Raw genomic sequence first — 25,801 nt, 5'->3', positions numbered from 1 at the left:
ATCAGATCTGTCGCCAATCTCTTGAAGAAGGCATAGTGCCGGAAGCATGGAAGCAGGCAGTGATCACCCCCCTGCTTAAAAAGCCTTCGCTGGACCCTACAATTCCGGCGCATTTTAGGCCCATATCCCTCTTGCCCTACCCGATAAAAATTCTGGAAAAGGTGGTCAGTAGGTCCTTGTCAGGTTATCTGGAAGACAACTGCCTTTTGGATAAGGACCAATTTGGCTTCCGCCCAGGCCACGGAACAGAAACTGCATTGGCAACCATGCTGGACACTCTCCGGATGCGAGCCGACAATGGCAACTCCTCAGTCCTGGTGCTGTTGGACATGTCGGCCGCATTCGATACGGTTAGCCATGCAGTTCTGTTAAGCAGGCTGGAAAAACTGGGCGTGAAGGGCAAGGCCCTGAGGTGGATACAATCCTACATGACAGGTAGACAACAGGTGGTGACCCTAGCACCCTTTTCATCTCCCAAGTCCCTGGTCAGTCACGGAGTCCCTCAGGGCTCCTCGATCAGCCCCATTCTTTTTAATCTTTATCTGCAGCCCCTGATCCCCATGATCAAATCCTTCGGTATAGATTTGATAAACTATGCCGATGACACATGGTGTTCTCCTTAGAAGGAAGACAGGCGGTGACCATGGAGTCCTTCCAGAACTGCATGAACAAGGTGGCCAGGTGGCTGACATTAAACTCCCTTCAATTTAATGAGGGGAAGACAGAGGTTGTCTATTGTTCGTCAGCCAAACTGAGTCAACAACCTTCCCATGAGATCAGGCTTGCGCCGGGAGCAGAACCTTGCATCCCAGTTAAGACTGTGCGCAATCTAGGGGTATTGTTTGATGCGGATCTCCAAATGACCTCCCAGACCAATAAAACCATCAGTGTCTGCTATGGATTGTTGAAGGCACTCAGACAGATTCTGCCCCTCCTGCCTGATGAGTCTAGACCTCTAGTAGTTAGGAGTGTGATTCTGGCTAGACTAGACTATTGTAACTCTCTATATTTAGGGGCCCCCTTATATATTCTACAGGGGCTCCAGAGGGTCCAGTCTATAGCGGCCAAGCTGGCTCTTAAAAGACCTCGTAGTTCCTCCACTACGTTGGCGCTAAGAGATCTACATTGGCTGCCAATCGGGAGTAGAGTTGCCTTCAAGTCCCTTTGTATCGTGTACAGAGCCCTGCACAACACAGGACCTATCCCTCTACAGGAAAGGCTCTCCTGGTATAGACCTTCCAGGTCCCTGCGCTCTGCTAGCCAGAGTTTGGCAGCTACTACCAGGATCAGGAGAACGAGGATGGGAGGCAGAGCTTTCTGCACCTCTGCCTCTAGGTTGTGGAACGAGCTTCCTCAGAACATCAGACAAATTGACACCCTATTGGGTTTCAGAAAGAGCCTGAAAACCTGGTTGTTCGCCAAAGTATAATCTCCGTAACTCTATTTTAATAGCTCTGGCGGCTGTTCTATATATCATGACAGCTAGTGTATTGTTGTACCATCTGACTTTTTCCTGTTTGGGCGCCAGGATACCCGTAGGGTGACAGCTGCGCGTAATAAATAACAAATACAATACAATACAATACAATACTTGTGAACCCGAGTGAAGTGACCATAACCAAACCAGGGAAATATATGTTGTGCTAGTGGAAAAATGAGGCGGTGGTTATTGGTAAATAAAAGCGGAGCTAGTTGGCAAGGACAACTATATGATTTATTGAGGCTCTCCCCTTTTTAATACTATTCAGTGGGTCTTGATATAAAACCTTGTTAAAATATTGTTTTGCCTTATTGAATTAAGGTTTCAGTCTGTATCTTTCTGTTATTTCCATATTGTATCATTGTTTTACCATTCCAAGAAGACCATCACATTTAAAAGCAGAATGCTAGCCTCAGACTGGTACAGCAGTTATTATCTATCATTAATACCATACTATGATCCCTGCTTCTATGTTTAATTTTGTATTTAATGTTATTTCCAAGCACAGACCCACCACATTTATGTGATAGCATTTTTCTACTTGTTGAGTTTGTGTGAGTGTGTGTGTGTGTGTATGTGTGTTTCTGTTGTTGATGGCATAATGAGTCAGTTGGTGAGTGAATGAATGAATAAATGAATGCAACCATGAGTGACAGAGTACATACATTATGATGCATTGAGTACCTGCACTCATCAGTAACTGAAGAGGCCCTCTCAATTATACGCCAGACCCATTACCATTGCCAATGCTTGTTTTGAATGGTATTTACCCTACAACACGGGTTTGGCCAGTGCAATTACCTCCAGTTCCTACCTGGAGAAAACTGTGCAAGCAAAAATCCATGGCTGAGCCATACTTGGACGGAAAATATGATGTGTGCTAATAGTAATAACAGGCACTAACATAACTTGCATTACTTTGCACACAATTGTACACTGAAGAGTGGTGCAATTAAGGACACAAAGTGCCAGAGGATAAATACTTAGGGCCCGCTTCACAGAATGAACTTAAGACTCAATCCTAAACGTACTACTATTTTGGTATTCACAGAATGCACTTACTACTTTTGGTATTCACAGAAGTTAGGATTTTGTCTTAAGTTTGTCTTAAGACAAACTTAAGACAGACTTAAGACTGACTTAAGTTAGGATTTTGTCTTAAGTCAGTCTTAAGTCTGTCTTAAGTCTGTTTTAAGTTTGTCTTAAATCTGTCTTAAGTTTGTCTTAAGACAAACTTAAGACAAAATCCTAACTTATGTGAATACCAAAAGTAGTAAGTTCATTCTGTGAATGCCAAAAGTTGTAAGTGCATTCTGTGAATACCAAAATAGTAGTAAGTTTAGGATTGAGTCTTAAGTTCATTCTGTGAATCGGGCCCTTAGAGCCTCAATGATGAAAAGTGTTGCATCACTGCATGAAAACACGGTGCAACACTTTTTCACTGTGCCCTCTTTGCGCCGTATTTACTGTAAGGCGCTCCATGTCATAAGCATTTACAGATACGTATTTCTGACGTATCTGTAGATGCAGTAATGACGCATTGCTGAAGTGTGTTGCAAAAGAAACGCTACTCCAGCAATGGGTCATTACACATGAGCAAGAGATTTCACTGTGCCACTTCTACGCACCTTTTTTACAGGGGAACGCCCCCGCCTGCATACATTATACCTGACGTAAGTGTATTGTAGCACAGGGCTTTACAAAGTGCCGCTTCTGCTTATATTATTCACTTTGTCAATGTGGCACAGATTTGCACATCTTTTACACTGCAGCAGCATTACAAAAAGGGACGCAACAGCGGTTCGAAAGGCTCATAAATAAGCCCCTTGGTTTTTGAGCATTTTGTTGAGATGTCGAGTCAGTGAGCCTTACTCAGAGGGACTGAAGGGCATTTTATGGACTTAGGAAGACTGATCATCTGGTGGAAGTGCATACATGGGTCCTTCTCAGAGTTAGCCAACAGTCAAATGTGCATTAGAAAGAAAAGGCAAGTTTAGATGCTGTAACTCCTCAGCACATCTAGAGTGTGTCTGTTACAGTTGGGGGTCTGATGCCTGGGCAAACCTGATGACAATCCACTTCAAGTGCTGCCATACATGAGGCTTCAAGAAGGTGCTTTAGCAGAGCTCAGCTGGGATGGCTACACTGAAATAGTAGGGTGCAATGCATGGAGATTGGTCATAGGAGCAGGGCTCAACTGTCTATCACAGTGGTGGTTTGCAATGTATCCTCTCTTCTGCGGCCCTTTACCCGTACAGTGATGAGAATGCATGTCTCATGAAGCCTAATCAGAAGCATTTGAAATGAGCCGGTTCAGAAGACTCTTGATCGCAAAGTTTGGAAAACATGGTTGCTAGGTTCATTCTAGGTTCTGACTGCAATGATTTGTTCCCTTCTCCTTAGGTCTCTTTGAACGAAGGAGCTCACCAGATCCGCCTCTACCACAGCGGCCCTTCCACAGATCAGCCGTTCTCAGTGCACGCACTCGCTTCTGGTGGAAGGTAACTACAAAATCTGCTACAAACAGGACAACTTTTACAGTTTGCGCACCCTATGCCCAAGTCTTCATATCTTTGCACCACTTAGATTATTTCTGCTACTATCTCAGGGGTCTAGTCCCAAACTGCACTTTGTCATATGTTTCATAGAACTACAGTAGTATTACAAGCATACTACAAAATGCTACTTACAAACTACATGTGAAGGCCTATGCCTCAGGCCTTCCTATTTTCTGCGTGGTGATCTCCTCCCCAACTGAGCAGTCTCTGCACACGTAGGTATACGTTTTAGTATTAAATCTGGGTGGGAAAGGGGGTGTGGCTAGAAAATTGGGAATATCTATGACTAGAGGGGAGGGGTTTAGGGAGGAGTAAGGTAGGGTTAGGAGAAGATTAGGTAGGAGTGTAGGGAGAGACATACCCCCCCAAAAAGTGTAAGCCCACTCCTATTCACAATCTGCACTTCTATAGTTACTCCAGCCAAAAAGGACCCGAAACAATAGTTAATGTACTCTAGCTCAAGATGTGGAGTAAGTCCAGCACCACATATCACCAGATACTGGTACTGCAGCACCCTTCTGTCGAAAACAATGCAGGCAGGGACTTAAAATATCAGGGCTGATTCAAAGAACTAACTTAAGACAAAATCATAAACTTACTACTTTTGGTATTCACAGAAGTTAGGATTTTGTCTTAAGTTTGTCTTAAGACAAACTTAAGACAGACTTAAGACAAAATCCTAACTTAAGTCTGTCTTAAGACAAACTTAAGACAAAATCCTAACTTCTGTGAATACCAAAAGTAGTACGTTTAGGATTTTGTCTTAAGTTAGTTCTGTGAATCAGGCCCATTGTGCCCATAGTGGAGACATGCAAGTCTTCACTTTCGAGTAATGTTGCACTCAGATTTTTTGAATAGCCGAAAGTAATACCGTTACTCAAAAGTGTAAGATAAATGTACCTTTTTTGAATAGCCCCTCGGTGTTCAAGGTTGGTACTTAAGCATAGTGAAGCCAGGTAACAGGAAATCAGGGAAACCTTATGAAAGGTAAATCTGCCTTATCCAATGTTGGACCGCAGCCTCTCCCAGAAAAGTGTCATGCTTGAGCTCCATTAGTTGCTGTTTTTGGCCTGTGGGTGTATCTATTACTAAGAAACATTTGATTTAGTGATCCAAGTTTTAAACAGTCTGATCCTGAAATACAACTGGATCTAACCCTTTGGGTTTCAAAGGTAGTATTTTTATGAGTTTCAGCTGTTTGGAGGTGTAGAATGGAGAATGGTCTGCAGTGCTTAATTTGTGTAAAAATAAGTGCCAGGGCTCTTGTAAGGATGCCACTGCAGCTTGCACAACTCACCGGAAGCCCGTAGGCTCGGCGAAATTCTTACCCTGGCACAGCTCAATCAATGGGTTACTGTCCCAACTCATGAGGGAGGTCATCTGCTTGATCTGGTCTGCTCCAATTTCCCGATTCAATCTGTGACAGTGGAAAAAACAACTTGGTCTGACCATGACCTGGTCAGATTTGAGTGGTTATCTGAGGAACCTGGTCCCACGCCCACCATCTGTCACGCCCAAAAGATCAACTTGCCCGTGTTTAGACAGGCCCTGTCCAGAGCTCGCCCGAAAACTACGAAGCTTCTGGACGAGGCGGTCGGCGAGTTTAACGAGTGGGTGCGGCAGGCGGCTACTGCTTCCATCAAACGTACAAATGTGTCTAGGGTACGACACTCTCCCTCCCAACCCTGGTTCTCTCCTGAACTGAGGGTGATGAAACTTGGCTGTAAAAAATTAGAACGTGCGTGGAGATGCAGCTATAGCCCAGAGGCTAAAGCCGCTCTACGTCTAGCACAAAAAAGTTACTATGCAGCCATCAAGGGAGCAAAAGGGAACTACTATGCAGGGCGTATTGCAAAAGCAGATAACAATAGCAGAGAGATCTTCGCTATTGTCAAGAGCTTTGTTGCGCCTGTAGCTGACGCAGTTGCTCTTCCGTACTCTGCGCAATGGTGCGAGGATTTGTCCACCTTCTTTATTAGTAAAATAGCGAGGATCCAGCAGGACCTTATGGCGGCTATGCCTGCTGACTGCGTAGTGACTGACATGTGTCCCATACTATGTCCTTGCTCTGGACAACAGCTTCTGAACTTTGGCCAAGTTGCTGAGGGTGATATCTTGCCCCTCCTGCAATCTCTGAAATCGGGTTCTCCCGCTGATCCGTGCCCGGCCCGGGTGCTTTCAGAGGTGGCGGATTTGGTTTGTTCTGAGATCACACAGATAGTGAACCTCTCCTTGGCCTCAGGGGAGGTGCCGCTAGGGTGGAAACAGGCCAAACTTCTGCCGCTTTTGAAAAAACCTGGACTGGACGCGACGGTTCCTGGGAACTATCGTCCAATATCTCTTTTGCCAGCACTTACGAAAGTTTGTGAGAAGGTGGTGCTTCAACAATTGGAGAATTTTGTTGAATCTTCCAATGCCCTCCACCCTGCCCAATCGGGGTTCAGAGCTATTTATAGCACTGAGACAGCGCTAGTGGAGATGACTGAGGCGATTCTGGACTGTTTGGACGGAGGCGGTAGAGCGGTCCTAATTTTATTGGACCTCTCTGCCGCGTTCGATACCGTCCCTTACGAACTCCTTCTCGCCAGGCTGTCCACTATTGGCATTGGGGGAATGGTGCTGTCTTGGTTGTCTTCGTTTCTTTCCGACAGGTCCCAGCAGGTCTGGATGCCCCCCCACGCCTCGAATCCTAAACCACTTCTCACGGGGGTCCCCCAGGGCTCCACTCTTAGTCCCTTACTGTTCAATGTTTACATCACCCCCCTGGTTTATCTAGCGGAACAGTATGGGGCTAAGATAATAGGGTATGCGGATGATACCCAACTGCTGTTCACCTGGCCAGACGATAATTTGGATCCATCAGTAGTTCATCGGTGTCTGTCCTCTGTATTTCGCTGGCTAACTCAGGCCCAGCTGAAGTGCAACGAGGACAAGTCGGAGGTCCTTTTTTATGGTTCCTCCCCCCCCCCTGTTTAAGAACACATTGTGGCCCCCTAACATTCCTAGCCCGAAAGAGATGGGAAGACCGGCAAAAAACCTGGGCATCTGGTTTGCAGAGGATCTCAGATTTGAGGAGCATATAAAAAAGCTGACAGGCACTTGCTTTGCCACGCTGAAAATGCTCCGCAAGTTTTTTCCTCTGCTCCCTAAAGAGGCTAAGGAGACGGTTGCCCGAGCTCTTATACTGGCAAGGCTGGACTACGCGAATGCTTTGTTCAGCGGTATCCCGGCCTACCTGGTGAAGCGCCTGCAAATCATCCAGTACGCGGCCGTCCGTCTGATTTTTAACATCCCCAGATGGAAGAGCGTACGTGCCGAGATGAGCACCATTCATTGGCTCCCGGTTGCGCAGCGCATCCTGTTTAAATCTCTGGTGCTGGCGTTTAGAGCCATTCACGACCAAGGCCCGTCTATCTGAGAAAGAGATTTATTTGTTATGTGCCAGCACGCTCTCTTAGGTCATCCACGCAGCTGAAACTGTCCCTTCCCCGTTTCAAACGTGCCAGATTTGGTGGCCAGTCAATCTCTGTGATTGTGGCCAGGGCCTGGAACGCCCTACCTCTTCATCTGTGTTCCTCCCAAACTGTGGCGCTATTCAAGAAAAATCTAAAAACACACTTATTCAAGAGTTCAATATAAGTTGTTTTCTCTGTGGTTCTGTTTCCCGCCTTTCCCCTCGCGCCAGGATACTCCCAAGTAACGGAGCGCGCTACAAAATAGTTTATACATACATACATACATACATACAACCCATTGCTACTGTCAACGCTGCCAGTGACAATACAAATACAGCTACTAATTATCATGCTACAAGTGTGACAATTTAGACTAGTCCAGGCCACCACATCAATAGCAATGTCTTTGGTGGCAGGTATTAGTCATTTGTAAGGCATATTGAATTAATGATCAACTGTTGTTATGCTCGTTTCTAAATTAGGCAAACAGCGCCATCATGTGGCATACTGTCATAAAAGATTATTCTCTCACTCCGCCGCCAAGACATGGAACACCCTCCCATCCGCCTGCGGCAGACAGAGGACCTCCTCACCTTCAGGACACTCCTCAAGACCTGGCTCTTCAAACAGTAGCAGCGTCCCCCCCAAGCGCCTTTAGACCCTCACGGGTATGTAGTGCGCTTTATAAATGCTAAGATTGATTGATTGAGACTCAGGCTATTACATATGACTGACAGCACGTCTTGCGACCTTCTCAGACATGAAGCTCTACCATGACATTTACGCACACTCATATTGGTCCCATACAATATTTATCCATGCAGCACATGTAGTTATGGACCCTCAATCAGGAGAAAGTTAGGGCACGGCATCCACTGACTTCCTTCAACCAGGTGTTTCCCAGCATCCATACGTTTAAACATTCAAGACACAAACAAAACAAAAACAGAATATTTAACCGTATATCACCTTAACTCAACACTTCTTTAACCAGATTCCAAAACAAAACCCGTCATCACAACTACACTCAGACACAGTGGGGCTTATTTATGAAGGCCTCATGCCAATGTGGCATCACTTTTTTGTGATGCTGTGGCGGCGTAATCAATGTGCCACACTGCGCCCTATCTACAAAGTGACGGATCTTGGCAGATGCATCACTTTGTAAAGCCCTGCGCTACATCATACCTGCATCGGGTATAATTTATGCAGGGTGGGCGTTCCCCCCGTAAAAAAGGCTTGTAAAAGTGGCGCAGCGACATCCATGAGATTTTATCGCGCCACTTCCACGACTTCACTGCATCAAATCCTTACTCCTGCTTCAGGCAGGCTTGAGGACTGATGCAGGGCATTTCACATGGGACAACGCATACAGAACGCCTGCGCACGACTCATCCTCGACATCCCCCGCCACAGCCACATATCTGCCCACCTGAGAAACCTGCACAGGCTCCCCGTCAACAAGAGGATCACGTTCAGGCTCCTCACCCACACACACAAAGCGCTCCACGACAAAGGCTCCGAATACCTCAACAGCCGCCTCTCGTTCTACACCCCCTCCCGGCAGCTCCGCTCCGCCAACCTTGCCCTCGCCACCGTCCCACGAATCCGCAGAACCACCACCGGAGGAAGATCGTTCTCCGACCTGGCAGCCAAAACATGGAACTCCCTCACGGCACACCTACGACTGACCCAGGACCATCATATATTACTCTAACTCAATACTTCTTTGAAAAGATTCCAACACAAAACCTGTCATCACAACTACACTCAGACACAGTGGAGCTTATTTATGAATGCCTCATGCCACTGTTGCATCACTTTTTTGTGATGCTGTGGTGGCATAATCAATGTGCCACACTGCGCCCTAACTACAAAGTGACAGATCTTGGCAGATGCGTCACTTTGTAAAGCCCTGCGCTGCATCATACCTGCATCGGGTATAATTTATGCAGGGTGGGCGTTCCCCCCATAAAAAAGGCTTGTAAAAGTGGCGCAGCGACATCCATGAGATTTTACTGCGCCACTTCCACGACTTCACTGCGTCAAATCTTTACTCCTGCTTCAAGCAGGCGTGAGGACTGATGCAGGGCATTTCACATGGGACAGCGCATACAGAACGCCTCCGCACGACTCATCCTCGACATCCCCCGCCACAGCCACATATCTCCCCACCTGAGATACCTGCAAATGGGTCCCCGTCAACAAGAGGGTCACGTTCAGGCTCCTCACCCACACACACAAAGCGCTCCACGACAAAGGCCCCGAACACCTCAACAGCCGCCTCTCGTTCTACACCCCCACCCGCCAGCTCGGCTCCGCCAACCTCGCCCTCGCCACCGTCCCACGAATCCGCAGAACCACCACCGGAGGAAGATCGTTCTCCTACCTGGCAGCCAAAACATGGAACTCCCTCCCGGCACACCTACGACTGACCCAGGACAATCTCACCTTCAGGAGACACCTCAAGACCTGGCTATTCGAGCAGTAAGCGACCCCCCCACCCCCTTCAGCACCTTGAGACTCTCATGGGTGAGTAGCACGCACTATAAATGTATTGATTGATTAATTGATTAATGTGCAATGACACATTTCTGGAGTTATGTCTGTTTTCTGACACACTCCAGCAGTGTGTCATTACAGCACAAAGAGATACGTCAGAATTCCTGACGTATCTGTTCAATCCATGCGACACGGAGTGCCGTAGTTTAAATAAGGAACCTGTATTTTTTGTGCGTCTTTAAATTAGCGCTAGACCATACTTTTTTAGTTCATTTGATCTGGTACTTTCTACCTTTTCTTCAACTTCTTTAAAAAAAAATGTGTTGCATATTCAAAACAGGAAGAGGCAATAAAGTCTTTCTGGAAAGAATCAGATGAGAGAGAATAGAATGACAACAAGGTAACGCGCACCTACCAGAGCCCCGCTTTTCAGACAAACACAATATAAATTGCAAACAATGTCTGAATAGAAAACAAAACTCTGTATTTCAGAAGGAAGCGCTTGATAATTGAAGAGCACACCACGGAGACGAAAGCCTACACATGAAACTATAAAGGCTCGAAAAAGTCTGAATGAGCTTAAGTTAACAAGAAAGATTCACCGCACTAAGCAGTGAACAAGGCTTTCAGAGCCGGCACAAGAAACGATAACTAGGCAAAGAAGTCCTTCATTGAATAACCTTGGCTGGAAGAAAAGATAAAGAAAACGGAACGTACAAAATACACACTATTGTCCAGAAACCCACAGTGCTGCTAAAAACCAAGAGCCCTGATGAGAGTCCGTACATTTAATATCAGAGACTCGAAATGCGTTGGCTTTATCATGATTCGCGATACGAACATGGAGGAATTATGAATTTATTTTTGGTCTATATATAGAGGTTACGTCCCACTTCTTCCACACTAAAATTAAAAAAATTCTTCTAGGTCTCCCACCCATTACCATCCCCGAATCACTATTGTTAACTAAACCTCCCTTTCAAGTCGCCACTCCTGAACTCTCCTCCTTCACTCCGCTCACCGAGGAATTGGTACCCCCACTCATCAATTCAGTAAAAAGTGGCTTGCCGGTTGACTCTGTTACAATTAACATCCTGAAATCAGTCCTGCCTATTATCGCTACTCCAGTCACCAATCTGATCAACTCCTCGATCGAAGCAGGCACAGCCCCACGGGCCTGGAAAACGGTAAGGTCAAACCATTGTTAAAAAAAGCTAACCTGGACCCTGGAGACCTATCTTCCCATCTCCCTTCTCCCGGGTATCAGTAAACTGGCAGAAAAATTTGTAAACCGCCAACTGTCTTCATTTTTGGAAGCCTCTAACCTACTTCATCCTTCTCAAACAGGCTTTCGCCCTGGACAAGGGACGGAGACGGCACTTCTTAAGGTAGTTGAAGAGTCGAGGAGGATCCTGGACACAGGTGGCAATGTGGCCATCATCCTCCTGGACCTCAGCGCCGCCTTTGATACGATAAACCACTGTATCCTTTTAGCCCGTCTAAACAAAATCGGAGTCTCGGGAACAGCCCTTTCATGGCTTGATCCTTTCCTCCTTGAAAGGTATTTTAAAGTATTTGAAGTGGATTGCCATTCATCACCGATACCCTTGCAGTGTGGGGTACCACAGGGCTTCTCCCTGAGCCCCACACTTTTTAATGTGTATATGTCCCCCTTAGCAGAGATAGTGGCTCCCTATGGAATCGAATTAATCAGCTATGCTGATGAAACTTAGCTAGTGGTCTCTCTGAATCAGGCAGATCTGTCCCACACGAGTTTGAGTGATTGTCTTGAGGAGGTAGCAAAGTGGATGGGCCAGTCCCAGCTCAAACTCAACAACGAGAAGACTGAACTGATGTTACTGGGCAGGAAGGCATCATTCAATTCCCCTACGTTATGGCCCCCTTCTATGGGCGCTGTCCCAACCCCAAGAAGTGTGATCAAGAGTTTAGGATTCTGGTTAGACGAGGACCTTTCATTCAAAGCACAGGCCAGGAAAACTGCGGCCACCTGCTTCGGCTTGTTAAAATGAATACGCAAAATCCTGCCTCAACTGCCTGACAGAGCCAAAAAGATCCTAGTCCAAGCCATGATTTTATCCAGACTGGACTACGGTAATGCGCTCTATCTGGGAGCCCCGGCCTCTGTGATCTGCAAACTCCAGGTAGACCAAAACTCAGCAGCTAGACTGCTGACGAGCACCAACAATCGCTCCTCAACCAAGCCAGCGTTAAGATCACTACATTGGCTACCGATAAAAGAACGGGTACACTTTAAGGCCCTATGTATTGCCCATAAAAATCTGCAAGGCAAAGGCCCCCCTATCCTTACTAACCTGATCAATCCACACAAAATGCCCAGAAATCTCCGCTCCAATGATCTTAATCTGGCAGAAGTCAACAGAATCAATAAGGCTCGCTCTGGGGGACGCCTTTTTTCCCATAACACCTCAAAGTTATGGAACTCTCTGCCCCTCTCCCTTCGTCAGGAATCCAATCATCTTTCATTCCGCAAGAAAATAAAAACATGGCTTTTCCCCGGCTTTTCCCCGGAAACTAACTACTAACTGGTTTCCATCTTTCACTTTCAGACCCTGTGTCGTAGCTTAAGCACTGGGATGCCTCTGGGTATCCATGCGCTATAAAAGAATCATTTCATTTCATTTCATTTCACGTATATGACACCAATGTTTTCCCTGTGTTTTCCCATTTTTCCTTAATTGAAGTGTTGAAATGTATAACATTTGTAGAATATTTATGAAATAATATCTATATATGAAATAGGATCTCGATTTAGAAGTTAAAGATAGCACAAGACTTCTAAGATAGTAGGATGATTTATTTATGATTTTTTTCATTAATCATTTTTCACATTTATATTTGGTTATATTGTGTATTTAAAAACACAATATTGTTGTTCAATGTTTTGTTAATCACATGTAAATACGTTTTTTCTGTATATAGACTTTATTGTCTCTTCCTGTTTTGAATATGCAACAAAAAATGTAAAAAGAAGTTGAAGAAAAGGTACAAATAAAGTACCAGATCAAATTAACTAAAAAAGTTTGGTCTAGCGCTAATTTAAAGACGCACAAAAAATACAGGAGGATGCAAAGAAAAGTGTTGCATCACTGTTTTCAACCAGCGATGAGACACTTTTCATAAATGAGGGCCAGTGTCCCCAGACATCCATGTCACTTTAATAAACTTCTCAGGTGATACAGACACAAGTCTCACACTTTCTCCTTCTTCCACAAGCAACACATACAGCCCCAGAAATAGAACACACTCTGCCACACATAACATTGCAGTCCCACACTCCAACATGCCCCACACTCAGTCACGCAAGCTGGCCAAAGACACATGACCAAGAGCCAAACCAAAGAAATCACTTAATTTGCACCCAGTACCACTTCCTCTCTGGAAACTGACCAGATAAAATTCAGATGCCATTGGAAGAGCCTTCAGTAGACGCATACTGAAAAATTATTGGCAAAACGCTCGAACACTTGAGCAGTTCAGCAGTACGACCATTGACACCAGACTATATCAGCTGATACAGAAGTGCCCACATCAATCACTGCAGTCCAAACACAAGTCTGACTGACTCAACTATATTTTCTCATGTTATGAGGACTTATAAAGCCCCCTATACCCCAGGGGCATGTCCTGGTGCTGGACAGGTGCGATGTAGCCACTGCTAGGTCAGGTTGGAGGGACTATATTATACATTATACATATACAGTGGATACTATGTGAAAAAATAAATGCTGGGGCTCTCATCTGGAGGCAGCTCGCATGAGCCCATTACTCCTATTAGCGCCTCCTATAACAGAACCAACTACTAATCATGAAACCCTACAAGTGGGGAGAGGGTATGGTGTAACAACCAGAGCTGCTGACTCTGGCGCTGGGCAACCAGGTTTGAGTCTCGACATAGACTCAACATCTTGTGATTCTGGAAAACTCACGTAGGGGCATATTTATCTCAGCTTTTTTTGTTTACAAAGCCAAAAAAGCTGAGATAAAACCAGTGCCCTATTTAGAAGAGGTACTAACATGCATAGTCGCATGTTAGCACCCTTTTTCCCAAAGCCTCCCTTTGCATCTCCAATGAGATGCAAAGTGGGCGTTACTGGGCGTACCCCAGATGGATTACCTTGCAAATATTGCTGATGCTTACATCACGATAATTACAAGGCAGCCCATGTGATTTTAGAACACATTAGATTTTTTGCGAAAATCTAACGTCTGCTAAAATCCTGACTTAGCCATCCCTAACGGCGGGGGGCCAAGCCGCCAATCCGTTTTAACATCACTATACCTCACACCTCACACTGCACACTCAGCAATATACCTGCTCCGCTGTAATCAGGCGTCGAAGCACACCCGGGACACGCTAGGTGTTACTGGGTGGGCCCGATGATGAAGCATGCCACCAACTAGGTTGGTGGGTGAGGGCTTCATGAACACACCTACAAGGTGTTCCTACCTCCTGACAAAACATATTTGAGTCCTTTAACTTAGTAGCCTCTTTTTCCCAGACTGCTAAATAGAATCCATATGGAGTCAAAAATAATGCCCTGATTAGGATCTTGGTGGAACTCCTGTCGTCCTGCTGCAGTTCAAAGTACTCAGTCAAGCTGACTGCGGTCCACCCACCGTATTTAATTGTGGCATCGACAGACTGTTTCCTGCTTCTGTGGCGGTCTTCTCTGCTGGCTAACGGTGCTCTGTCACCATCAGGCAGGCGGGTTTACGCCGAGCTGATTTAGATGTACCCGTTGTGCTGGGGGTGCAGCCATGATGGATTGAGTGGAGACAGGTTTGTACTACTAATTACTGCCTCACTACACATATATGTTGTGAGTGTGTCAAAAATGTATATTTAGGTAATGTGTAATGTCTCTTTTTTTACAGATAGGATAGCACATCAATAACATACACACATTATTGAATGTACACCCACAGGCACCACAACACCCACAACCACCAAATAAATATTTTTTCCAGTGTCAATACAGGTGTGTTCACTTGACCTCGATAAGTTGAAAAATGAACACTCATGTATGACACATAAAATAATTGCATGTAAGGGCACAGTAAAAAATATGAGGCTGCAGCAAATATTACCACACAATTCATTGTTAGACAAGTGACACAGATTCCCACCTTAGATTCTGGTGACAATGGGGTTGCCTAGTGTCGTGGTCAAGAAGCAGCAGCATAGGAAGGACCTCAACAATGGGATTCAAGATGGAACAGAAGCGGTAAACCAAAAAGGTAAGTTCCCACCTTTTTTCTCGATTCCGCCATCTTGAGTTTGGAGGTTTCCCAGCCACAGTTGCCTCGAAGGAAAAGCACATCATAATCGGTATGGCAGGAATCATGGCTCGACTCCCTCCTGCAGCCTACGACACTGTTGACGCAGGATAAAAATTGTGGTGGAGACGGCGGCACTCTGAGGATCTTTCGTCCATAGACCCACCAATATCTAAATACTACAGGCGGATCACCAAGTTGGCGGGCGGGAAAACCATTGGAGAAGCGATAGCGGGACCAGATCCGTCAACATCTAAATCAGCCCCTAAATGCACTCATAGTACTCCCAAAAGAACTACTGGTGTATTATTTAAACTTCTCAACCTATCTTGCAGCACTAAGCATTCAGAACACCACAACTATAAAACAAACTGCATTTCCCAAGCAACAGAAGTCAGCGTACGTGGAAATATACTTACCCAACACATACTTTACCAATACGATGTATGTAGCACATCAGTTCACAAAAATCACCAATCACATTTTTTCCTGTTGTGTATTGCTTCCTTGTGTTCCCTGTTGGGAGCGAGGCATAGAATGCCGGTTGCATTCTTCCACGGTGTTCCAGTCCATGGGCCTTATTTATGAAGGACTTGCGCCGCCGATGCGTCACTTTTTCCCATGTTAAAAGTGACGCACCGGCGGTGCAAGTCCTTCATAAATAAGGCCCCATGAGTCAGTTGCTGCCGGTACCTTGGACAGGAAGCCGTGCTGCCTGGCTCTCACCTGTTCTTTGCAATAAACTCTTTCAAGATGAAGAAGGAACCGTTGTCCTTCTTTACAACATTCCCCAACCTAATGAACCTCACAGTAACTGAGAAGCAAAGCATATTGTTTAACGCAAGCTTGCAGAATAATACAAACTCAGTGAATGCCAAAAACCCTGTAGATTAATTAACCAAATATAATAAGGTAATATCACAATTGTACAATTGTCAAATAGATGACGTTTCAACTTCCCATGACTTCTGGACATAGGATAACCTTTAACAACATAGAGGCATATTCACAAGGATCTATCGCCGAATTAACAGCACTTTATTGCAGCCAAAGTCGTGATAAATTTAACCACCATTCACAAGCTGGTGCTAACAACCCACATCACCAGTTTTTCCGCGATAGCAGCCGCAAAAAACATCGCCATAGAGGACCTCGCAACTATCACTAATGAGATGCAGAGTAGGTGTTCCCGTGCAAAAAGCCACAACAACACAACACCTCAATATTCACACCAACCAGTCAGACCGACAAAAAGAACACAAAAAACGCGATAAGGCGCCTTAGCAGCAGGAAATAACACCTGCTCTGACCTGGTGTAAATTCGGACCACAGCCTGGACCACAGAAGGGAGCCCAGCCCACTGCCACAACTGAAGACAAACAGATGCCATGGAGCAACTGAACGTGCAGCATGGACACCCAAGAGGGCAACAACACCCACAAAACACCCACGCAGAACCACCCCTCCCTGGCACCCCCCGACCAAGGACATGCCCCATCAGCTGCACCTAAACATGTACAAAATAATTTGCCTGATGTCGCTCAATCACAACTGGTGACATGCATGTGTCATCACAGAAATGATGAAACTTTATTGAAATTAATACAGAAATTAAATGAAGATACATTGTGGCTCCCCTCGGGACAATCCGTAGGTCACAGCCCGCAAGACAAAAAACATGATAAGAAGGTGTGTCCTACGCACATCAAAGGACAGAGAGATAGGGAAAGAGAGGGAGAAGAAGAAGAAGAAGAGAAGGGGAGAGAGAGAGAGAAGAAGAAGTAAGGGGGTGAGAGAGAGAGAAGAAGAGGAAAGGGGGAGATAGAAAGAGAAGAAGAGAGGGAGAAAGAGAGAGAGTGCCGCCCCTGCGCACCCAGGCCACACTGCTCACTTGCTGCCACCTGTGTGTCTTCAACCACTTGCCGGTATCCATAGCAATACACCAGGTCACACATCAGAGTCACAGCCGTCATCTGAAACAGAGTCCAGATACATGACTGGCACAGTACACACACTTGCACAAGACAACGTCGCCCGCCAGCCCGCCCATGCACACCCAGGCAGAGGCATCCAACCCCCTCCCGCCGCCCATTGGAGCATGCCCGCCATTCACACCCGGGCTTCACTGCTCACCTTCCACCACCGGCGTGAAGACAGCAAGTCCCACCATGTGCCGCTGTAAGCCACAAGCCCGGGTCCCACGGACATGGCACCCTCCACACCACGAAGCCCTGCTGCGCAGGCCACCAGTTCTCACGTCTGGTGCTGGGTCTTGATTACAGCATGGCATTGGACATACCAGGGTACCCAGCCGCTCAGCCCAATGGGTGTCACTGACTCTGTGACCCCGGAAGCGAGGCCACATGGTGGTAGGCCCGCACAGTTTGCTGGCTCGGCCTACACTGCAGTCCAGCACGGCACACAAATCCTGAGCAGTCCAGACCGTCGGGACGGGCATCATCGCAGGCTGCACACCCGCTCAGCAGCTTAAGGTGCCAATGACTCAGTGCTCCCAAATTCACCGTCCCGTAGCGTGGTGCCTGTGACGTCCGCAATGTAGCGTGTGCCACAAACCCTGTCAGCGCCACATGGTGGTAGGCCCATGTCGACCTCAAGGCCTCGGGTCCATTATACAGTCACCACCGGCAGAGGGGTATGTGACGTCGTCAGCCCCTTATATTTGCAGGATCACATGGCCTGTGACGCCTCTGCCAGATGGGTGTGGTGTGCGTGCAAACCTGCCCTCAGGGAGAGGCTGTGACATGCTGACAACTAGACCAGTGACCTGCATACCATCAGCGAGTAGGCCTGCAATGGGTAGCAATGAGGCCCCCCTTCAGAGCGTAAGTGGAGTGATCTTCCGGGCAAGAAAGTGGCTGATGTGTGTGACCCTGTTGTGGTGTCCACAGGACTCGTAACACAAATCGCTTTGTAGGACCTTCTGACTGGCATCCCAAACCTCCTGTGTCCTATACGGAGCATATTCGTTTGGAACAGCCGTGGCAGTGTATGTGTCGAACACAATTGTATTTGCGTTCACAGCCGGGAAGGTCACCCACGAATAAAATATTTCGTAAGGGTAAGCCACTTCAGCACTCACCACCATGATCACAGCCATGCCTTCCACGGGGACATTATAAGTCTGCAAATGATTGCGCACCGCAATGCGACTATGTTGCAGAATGTCCACCACGGCCATAGTGACACAGAAAGAGAAAGGTACAACAAAAAGTATGTAGCACAAGTGGGTAGTAATTCAAGGAAACCTTTTTGAAAAAATCAAGCTTGAAAAGACCTATATTAGCATAGGCAGGTTTGTCCGACACCACTGTTTTCCGGAAACAGTAGCGGAGGGTGTTAAGGACCGATATAAGCACTACTCAAGTGTCATGTAATAAGACCACCAACGATCGGGCGCCATGTAGCAGGGATTTCTGCTCATATACAGAACTGTGCGTAGAGACTTGGAACCTCAGGGAATTAGGGTGTGCCAAAACTCACCTCAGCCTCCAAAATCCCCTACCAGACTAGCTATCAGTGTCTCATTGGTACTTACAAAACCCGAATGATTTAGACAACCCAGAACATGGACTTAGAACACCTCAGGAAACGTGGAACACATGAACACTCTTTCGTTATACTAACATATTATTCCAGAACGAGGAGTCAATGAGGACACGTGTGAGTTTGAAATGTTTATTTCTAATGCAGTGTTTTTAAGCGCAGTATCTTAGCTAATACAATGAATGAATGAATGAATGAAAGTATTTATAGAGCGCACGATGGCCAAACGATGTTAGCGCGAATATCTCCAAAAGTTGGTAATAGGAGATAGCGATGTTAGGGACTGTTTCCAGGCGCTAACATCTTGGCACGCCCACTTTGCATGTCATTAGTGATAAATATCACTGACATGCAAAGCGGGGCCCAAGATTGTCGCTATCTCCTATTAGCTGTCACTAACTGGTGTTAGCGACAGCTTGGTAATAGGGAGATAATTTTATCTCCGCTTTCTTGGCTTTTAAAGCTAAAAAAGCGGAGATAAACCCCCTTGATAATATGCCCCATAGAGCCATATTTATGAGTCTGTTTGCGCCACTCCTGCACAGGGCCGGACTGGGAACCCAAACCGGCCATGGCAAAGTTCTCAGCTGGGCCCCCGGGGGAGGTTGGGGGTGCGACCGAGCTCTTTGCCGAGGCCGGTTTTCGGACGATTTTGTTACAGGGCCGATTTTGCAGCTATGCTGCATAATCGGCCCTGTAACAAAAACGGCCCCCAGGGGTCCAAAACCGGCCCCCACCCTTGCGCACACCAGGGGATTGCCAGGTGCTCGCAACGGCCAGTCCGGCCCTGCTCCTGCACCACAAATGTGGCACATGTAGAGAGCACCCATGAACGTGGTGCAAGAGCAACGCTAATGTAAAATGAGATTTATAAAGCCTCGCAAGACCACCTTGCTTGGCCTTGTGTGGCTTCATAAATCTTGAGTAATGTAACACAGTGCAAATCTCTGCGTTGTAGTACTCCGCACCAGGGCGGCGTTTCCACTGTGTGTTCCCAAGCAACGTGCAGATTTACAAGAACAGGTAAACTTGGGAATGAGATAAAAATATACGACCCCCCAAGAGAGGCGTAACATGGAGAAATATCTTCATTTCTCCTTGTTTTTTCTTCTTTCTATGTGTGCTGCACCTTCCTTCACAAAAGCAATCCTGCTGACAACACAGACACCCTTGCACCACGATGCAAGGGTGACTGCATTGGCACTAGCCTGCGGAAATGGCACTAGTGCAGGGGGAAGGACCGGATTGGACAAATACCTTGCTTTCCTACCTTTTCTTTGTCATGCAGGGCAGTGCAACCAAGAAACTTGCTGCGCTGCCCTGCGCCACCAATCCAATAAATATGCTCCTTAGTGTAGGCCACCGTGTTGGCCAAAATGCAATGCTAGTTGGTATTTTGTATCTAGAAAACAAAAATGCACTCTTCGGTCAATGTGTAGGGGACATTTTTCTCATTTTCTTGCCAGACCACCGTAATGTGTGGTATGCTGCGTGTTGTGCAGTTGTGCAGTGGTCGTCCTGCCTGAAACATTTGTGGGACAACAGAGCTAGGAGAGGCTCCACTGCCATAAAGCCAAGTGTTTCCTCCTCTTCCAAAAGAGATGAGGAACCCGAGAGTTGTGCGGATGGGGTATTTGGCGATTTTTGACAGATGTCCCATTACTTCCATTCTCCAAAGATAGACCTCAGCCTGCAAGTGGAGGAGTAGAAGGAGCAAGGATGTAGATTGTCTATGGAAGCAAAGATGGCATGAGAACCAGGAAAGATACGGAGAAGGAGCCATGCGGAGGTTTAGAGTCAAAGGCTACTGTAGTAAGGATTGGATTGGCTTTACCGCCTGCCTTGCTAACTCTCCTTCTTTCTCTCTCTCTCTCTCTCTCTCTCTCTCTCTCTCTCTAGGATAGTGCCCTGCGCAACTCTCCTGGTTCGACTGGTGAAGGCCCCTGTGGACAAGAATCAAAAAACCCTGCAACGGATCGATGTCCCCCAGGAGCACTGGGCCAGTCGTGGGCTCTTCCAAGCCCGGCCTGACTATGCCGACGGCGTTTACTTCTCTGACTCGGCCAGGCCCACACAGGGCGAGAACTGCATGTACAGTGCCATGATCAACAGGTGAGCTGGAGGTGCCATGGTCATCATATGAGCAGCCCTTGAGCTGGATTGGGTTTGAGGAAGCATAGTGAGAGAGTGGGAAAAGACTGTGAAAGGCTTAGAAGAATGCTTTGAGCCCAGTTTATTCCTCCAGACACAGTACATGTTGCCTGGCTTTGACTTCTCCCTTCTTGCACTGCTTCTAGTTAGCTGTATTTGTTCTTGAGTGCATGGAAAGCTGGAGGTGTGTGGTTGTTCTCCTCATGCCTTTGCATGTCTGCATCTCCTTGTGTTGCATGTGACTGTGATTGCATGTGTGTGTATGTGAGCCTACTGCATGAGTGTCCATTTACATGCATTTATTTTTGTGAGTAGGCATGTGTATTTCTGTATTTGTGCGGCTATATGTGTGTGTTTGCATGTTTGTGTGCATGCATGTGTGTTGAATTGTGTAGGACATTGCGGTTCATATCTCTGACGAGACTGCATTTGTGTGTTTGTGTTCATGTGTATGTGTCGCCCCTTCCCAACACCCACTGCTGCGAGTTGTCCTTCTCTGCACAGGGATGGATACTACAACTACCAGGAGCCTTCCCTCATTCGGACTGCAAGGTTTTCTGTTGGAATAAAACATTCTTAACCGAGTCAAGATTTCTTGGGTGCTCTCTCAACAAGCAACCACTTTGTGCCAAACCCACCAATCAAATGTACAGCCCTCTCTTAACCACGATCTTGGAATAGGCTAAGTGTAAAAACTGATTTCAATATTGATCTGCACATTTATTGACTCCACAATAGCAACTACCACCATAGTATCAATATAAATAGTTAGGGCCTCATTTATGAGAAATGACGCATCACTGCGTGAAAGCAGCGTTGCGTCACTTCTCAGTGCGCCCTCCTTGCGACATACCTGATACATCATATTTACTGTATGACGCATCATGTCGCAAGGAGTTACAGATACGTCAGTATTTCTGACGTATATGTGTGGCACAAAAGTGACGCATTGCTGGAGTGTGTCACAAAAGTGACGCAACTCCAGCAATGCGTCCTTTCACATGGGGCAAGCCTCTTGTGAAAGGGCCTGCGTCAGTCTTACGTCTGCTGTGAGGCAGGCGTAAGATTTTGACACAACGGCGTCCTAGAAGTGACGCAGTGAAATCTCATAGATTTCACTGCGTCACTGCTATGAGGCTTTTTGCAGGGGAACGCCCCCCCCCCTGCATACACTATACCTGACGCAGGTATAATGTAGCGCAGGGGTTTTTACAAAGTGACGCTTGGATGCGTCACTTTGTAAATAGTGCGCAACAGGAGGCATGTTTTACGCTGCCAATGCGGCACTAAAAGTGATGCATCGGCAGCGCAAAACTGACGCAAGGCCTCATAAATGAGGCCTTAAGTCTATACTTCCCTCGGCATGCACATCTCATGAAGGTAAGTAGATTTGGATATAAGAATAGTACATGGGTACTTCCTTATTTAAAGTTCCCTCATCAAGGTGAGTATATTTGGAGTTAGAATAGTGAATCTATGCTTCCCTCACCTGTGGGAGTAAATGTGGGGTTAAGAATAGTAAACCTATACATCGCTATGTATGCTTCCCTGTCTACTTGAGTAGATGAGGAGTGAAGAATAGTAAATCTATGCTTCCCTATGCATGCTTCTCTCGCCCATGTGAGTAGATTTGGAGTTAGAATAGTAAATCTATGCTTACCTATGTATGCTTCCCTTGCCTGTGTTAGTAAATGTGGGGTTAAGAATGGTAAATCAATGCTTCCCTATTGATTCTTCCTTCACCTGTGTGAGTAGATGTGGGGTTAAGAATAGTAAATCTATACTTCCCTATGTATGTTTCTCTCATCTAGGTGAGTAGATTAGGAGTTTGGAGAGGATGGTGTTCCTTCCTAACAATCAGTAATGGAGCTTTGTAACTTGTGTGTGTTCTGCTTAATGCAGCACACACAGAAGCTGCAACACATAATTTTTTCAATTATTGTTTATGTGCAGGAAGGTACACCCTACTGCACATAAACAATCAATGGCATTATGCTGTTTCCATGTGTGCTGCTCAACGCAGCACACATGGAAACAGCAAAAACAAGGAGAAATAAAGCATTTCTTCTCGTTTTGTATGTTAAGACTAGGTTTTCACTGGTCTTCATTTTGGCGCTGCCTCCTATTTACGCCACCCTTGTAAATAGGGGGCTACGTCAATATCAATGGGTGTTCCGGTGGACCACCCACCGCAACATCCATTGCCCTTCCCTTTCACGTTAAGTGTAGTGTGAAAGGATGCCTTATTTACAAAGCAGCGTTAAGCCATGTTAAGTGGCTTAATGTTGCCTTGTCAATAAAGCAAAGCCCCAATTTCCCTCCCAGCAAACTATCGTCTTATAACATTAATGGATGTTGATGCCCAATACTTAGCCGGAACTGTCCTGGAAGAGTTGACATCAGGGTCTTCTAATAATAACGTAATTCCATACAACCAGACTGGGTTTTTAAAATCCACCCGGCAAGATCACGAACATCTTGGCGATTTCTTTACTTATCGACGCTGCCCGCTTCCAAATCTCCACTATACTTCTGCTATATTGACTTTAAATCAGCCTTCGACTGTGTAGACCAAGGGAAACTGTGGTGGAAGTTAGCAGGTTGGGGTATATCACAAATCTCTTTCACATGTTGATATTGCTACATAGTGACACATAGGTTCAAATCAAAATAGGAGCAGGTACATATACTTCTCTGAAAATTCAAACCACCCGAGGCCATCAGGGGAGGATTGGTCGTTCGTTGGCAGATATACAAATTGAAATGTTCTTGTGCAATAGCAACCCTAACTTTAAAGTTGTGACTATCTGATTTCTTTTCAACTGTTATATTTCTAAAAATTGAATTGAAAGATTTCATCAATGAATTTTGTAACTTACTATGTAAAAATGGATTATCTTGTTTATGTATTGCAATAGTGTTAAGTAACCACACAAGTGTCTAATTAAACTTAAACATAAACCATTGCCACCACAACATCTGAAAAAGTGGCATTGTGGTGGCGATAGGGGCTTGTAAATATGCCCCTAGGTGAGTAGATTTGGAGTTAGAATAGTAAATTGATACTTGCCTATGTATGCTTCCCTTATCTACGTGAGTCGATGTGGAGTGATGAATAGTACATTCATACTTCCCTATGCATGCTTACCTTGTCGAATCTGTAGAGTCGATATATGTGCAGAGTGATATTTCTGTCCTCAATATTATGATAACAATGATGAGAAACAGCCCCCTCAAGACCTCATGGAAGGATCCCTAACTTGGGTTGGCAGTGGTGAACTTGTCACACTGTTCCTGCTGGAACTTGGGCCTGTTTCGGAATCACCAAAGCATGACATTTCTTTGTCTCATTAGGCATCTGAAGTCCAGGTGAGGAGGAGGGTGACCACATTTTCAAATCCAAAAAGTTGGGACAGGTGATAAACATAGAAGTGGGACGACAATTTGATATCATCCAAGGGACGCAGAATGAGTTGATTGATAGTGCTCACCAACATAGAAAACACAAACGAGGCACTCAGGAGAAATAAATGCAATTTGTAGATTCAATGTCATCTGTGTTAGCTAAGTTGCTTGCTGCTAAAAGCTGCTAACTATTTTTGCATTGGAACACATAGAAACTTCTCTCCTGTATTAAATCAATGCTCTATTAAAACCGGGAAATATGCTGAATGTACTGAAATTTGCATCATGTACAAGAAAATGATGCAGCGCCGTGCTGCAAGAGCTTTAGCTGTGCTGTGCTGCTTCATGCATGCGTCATTTTCAAAGCACAGGGTTGAATCGTCTTAACAGCTATATCACAAATCCCTGTGCGCACCATTGGCTGCCATGCGCAAGTGCAGGCACTCCTGCTTAATTTTGCAAGGGTGCCTCCGCTGCGGGGATGATTGTTTTTGTGCAGGAAGGGACACCTGAAAGAGGGAAAAACTAGGGGGCATATTACCAAGCAATAGTGATAATTATCGCTATTGCTTGGTTAGAGACAAAAATTTACCGCTGAGCTGCGGCAATTTTTACCGCAAATAAACCTTGGTATTACCAAGGTTTACCGCAAATGCGATAAAAATCGCCGCAATGCATGAATATCGCTGAAAAGTCAGCGATATTCATGCATTACTGAGCTAATGCTCTTAGCCATGTTATCCACCTCCCATTGGATAACATGGCTAAGAACTGCTCAGGGCAGGTGTTAGCTTTTGGAGATATTCATGCTTAGCGCGAATATCTCCAAAAGTTGGTAATAGGAGATAGCGATGTTAGCGACTGTTTTCAGTCGCTAACATCTTGGCACGCCCACTTTGCATGTCATTAGTGATAAATATCACTGACATGCAAAGTGGGGCCCAAGATGGTCGCTATCTCCTACTAGCTGTCGCTGACTGGTGTTAGCGACAGCTAGGTAATAGGGAGATAATTTTATCTCCACTTTCTTGGCTTTTAAAGCCAAAAAAGCGGAGATAACCCCCTTGATAATATGCCCCTAGGAGCAATAAAAGTATTTATCCTTGTTGAGCCATTCCCAATTCAAAGTGTTTAAGTGGAATTTGTTATTCAAAGTAAATTGGTATTTACGTCCTGATAGTTCCCCAAAATAGTGCAAAGTTGTGCAGTGTGCTGTCTTGCATTACTTTGGATCGAGGGGGCATTCCCTGGGCGGTGCATGGGCGTTCCCGTGCAACCACTCAAATGTTTTGATGCAAATCGATATTTACAAAGAACTGTTGACAGGAGTTTGTTCATGTTCAAAAATTCTGCCTCTGCTGGAGGCA

The 25,801-nt window shown here is 45.9% G+C and overlaps 1 protein-coding gene across 1 annotated transcript in view; it reads left to right on the top strand.

The window, feature by feature from the left end:
* LOC147736415 (uncharacterized) overlaps nucleotides 1-25,801 on the top strand; it is a 465,378-nt gene that overhangs the window by 333,677 nt on the left and 105,900 nt on the right. Inside the window, exons 24-25 of the mRNA XM_086953155.1 lie at nucleotides 3,884-3,981; nucleotides 20,778-20,990. Of these exons, the coding sequence (XP_086809281.1) occupies nucleotides 3,884-3,981; nucleotides 20,778-20,990 (311 nt within the window). The remainder of the gene's footprint in view (nucleotides 1-3,883; nucleotides 3,982-20,777; nucleotides 20,991-25,801) is intronic.

This window comes from Lissotriton vulgaris, chromosome 1_2 (assembly GCF_964263255.1).
Source record: "Lissotriton vulgaris chromosome 1_2, aLisVul1.2, whole genome shotgun sequence".
Classification (NCBI taxonomy): domain Eukaryota; kingdom Metazoa; phylum Chordata; class Amphibia; order Caudata; family Salamandridae; genus Lissotriton; species Lissotriton vulgaris.
The sequence above is the reverse complement of the archived record's forward strand: the minus strand, read 5'-3'. Positions and strand labels throughout refer to the sequence as shown.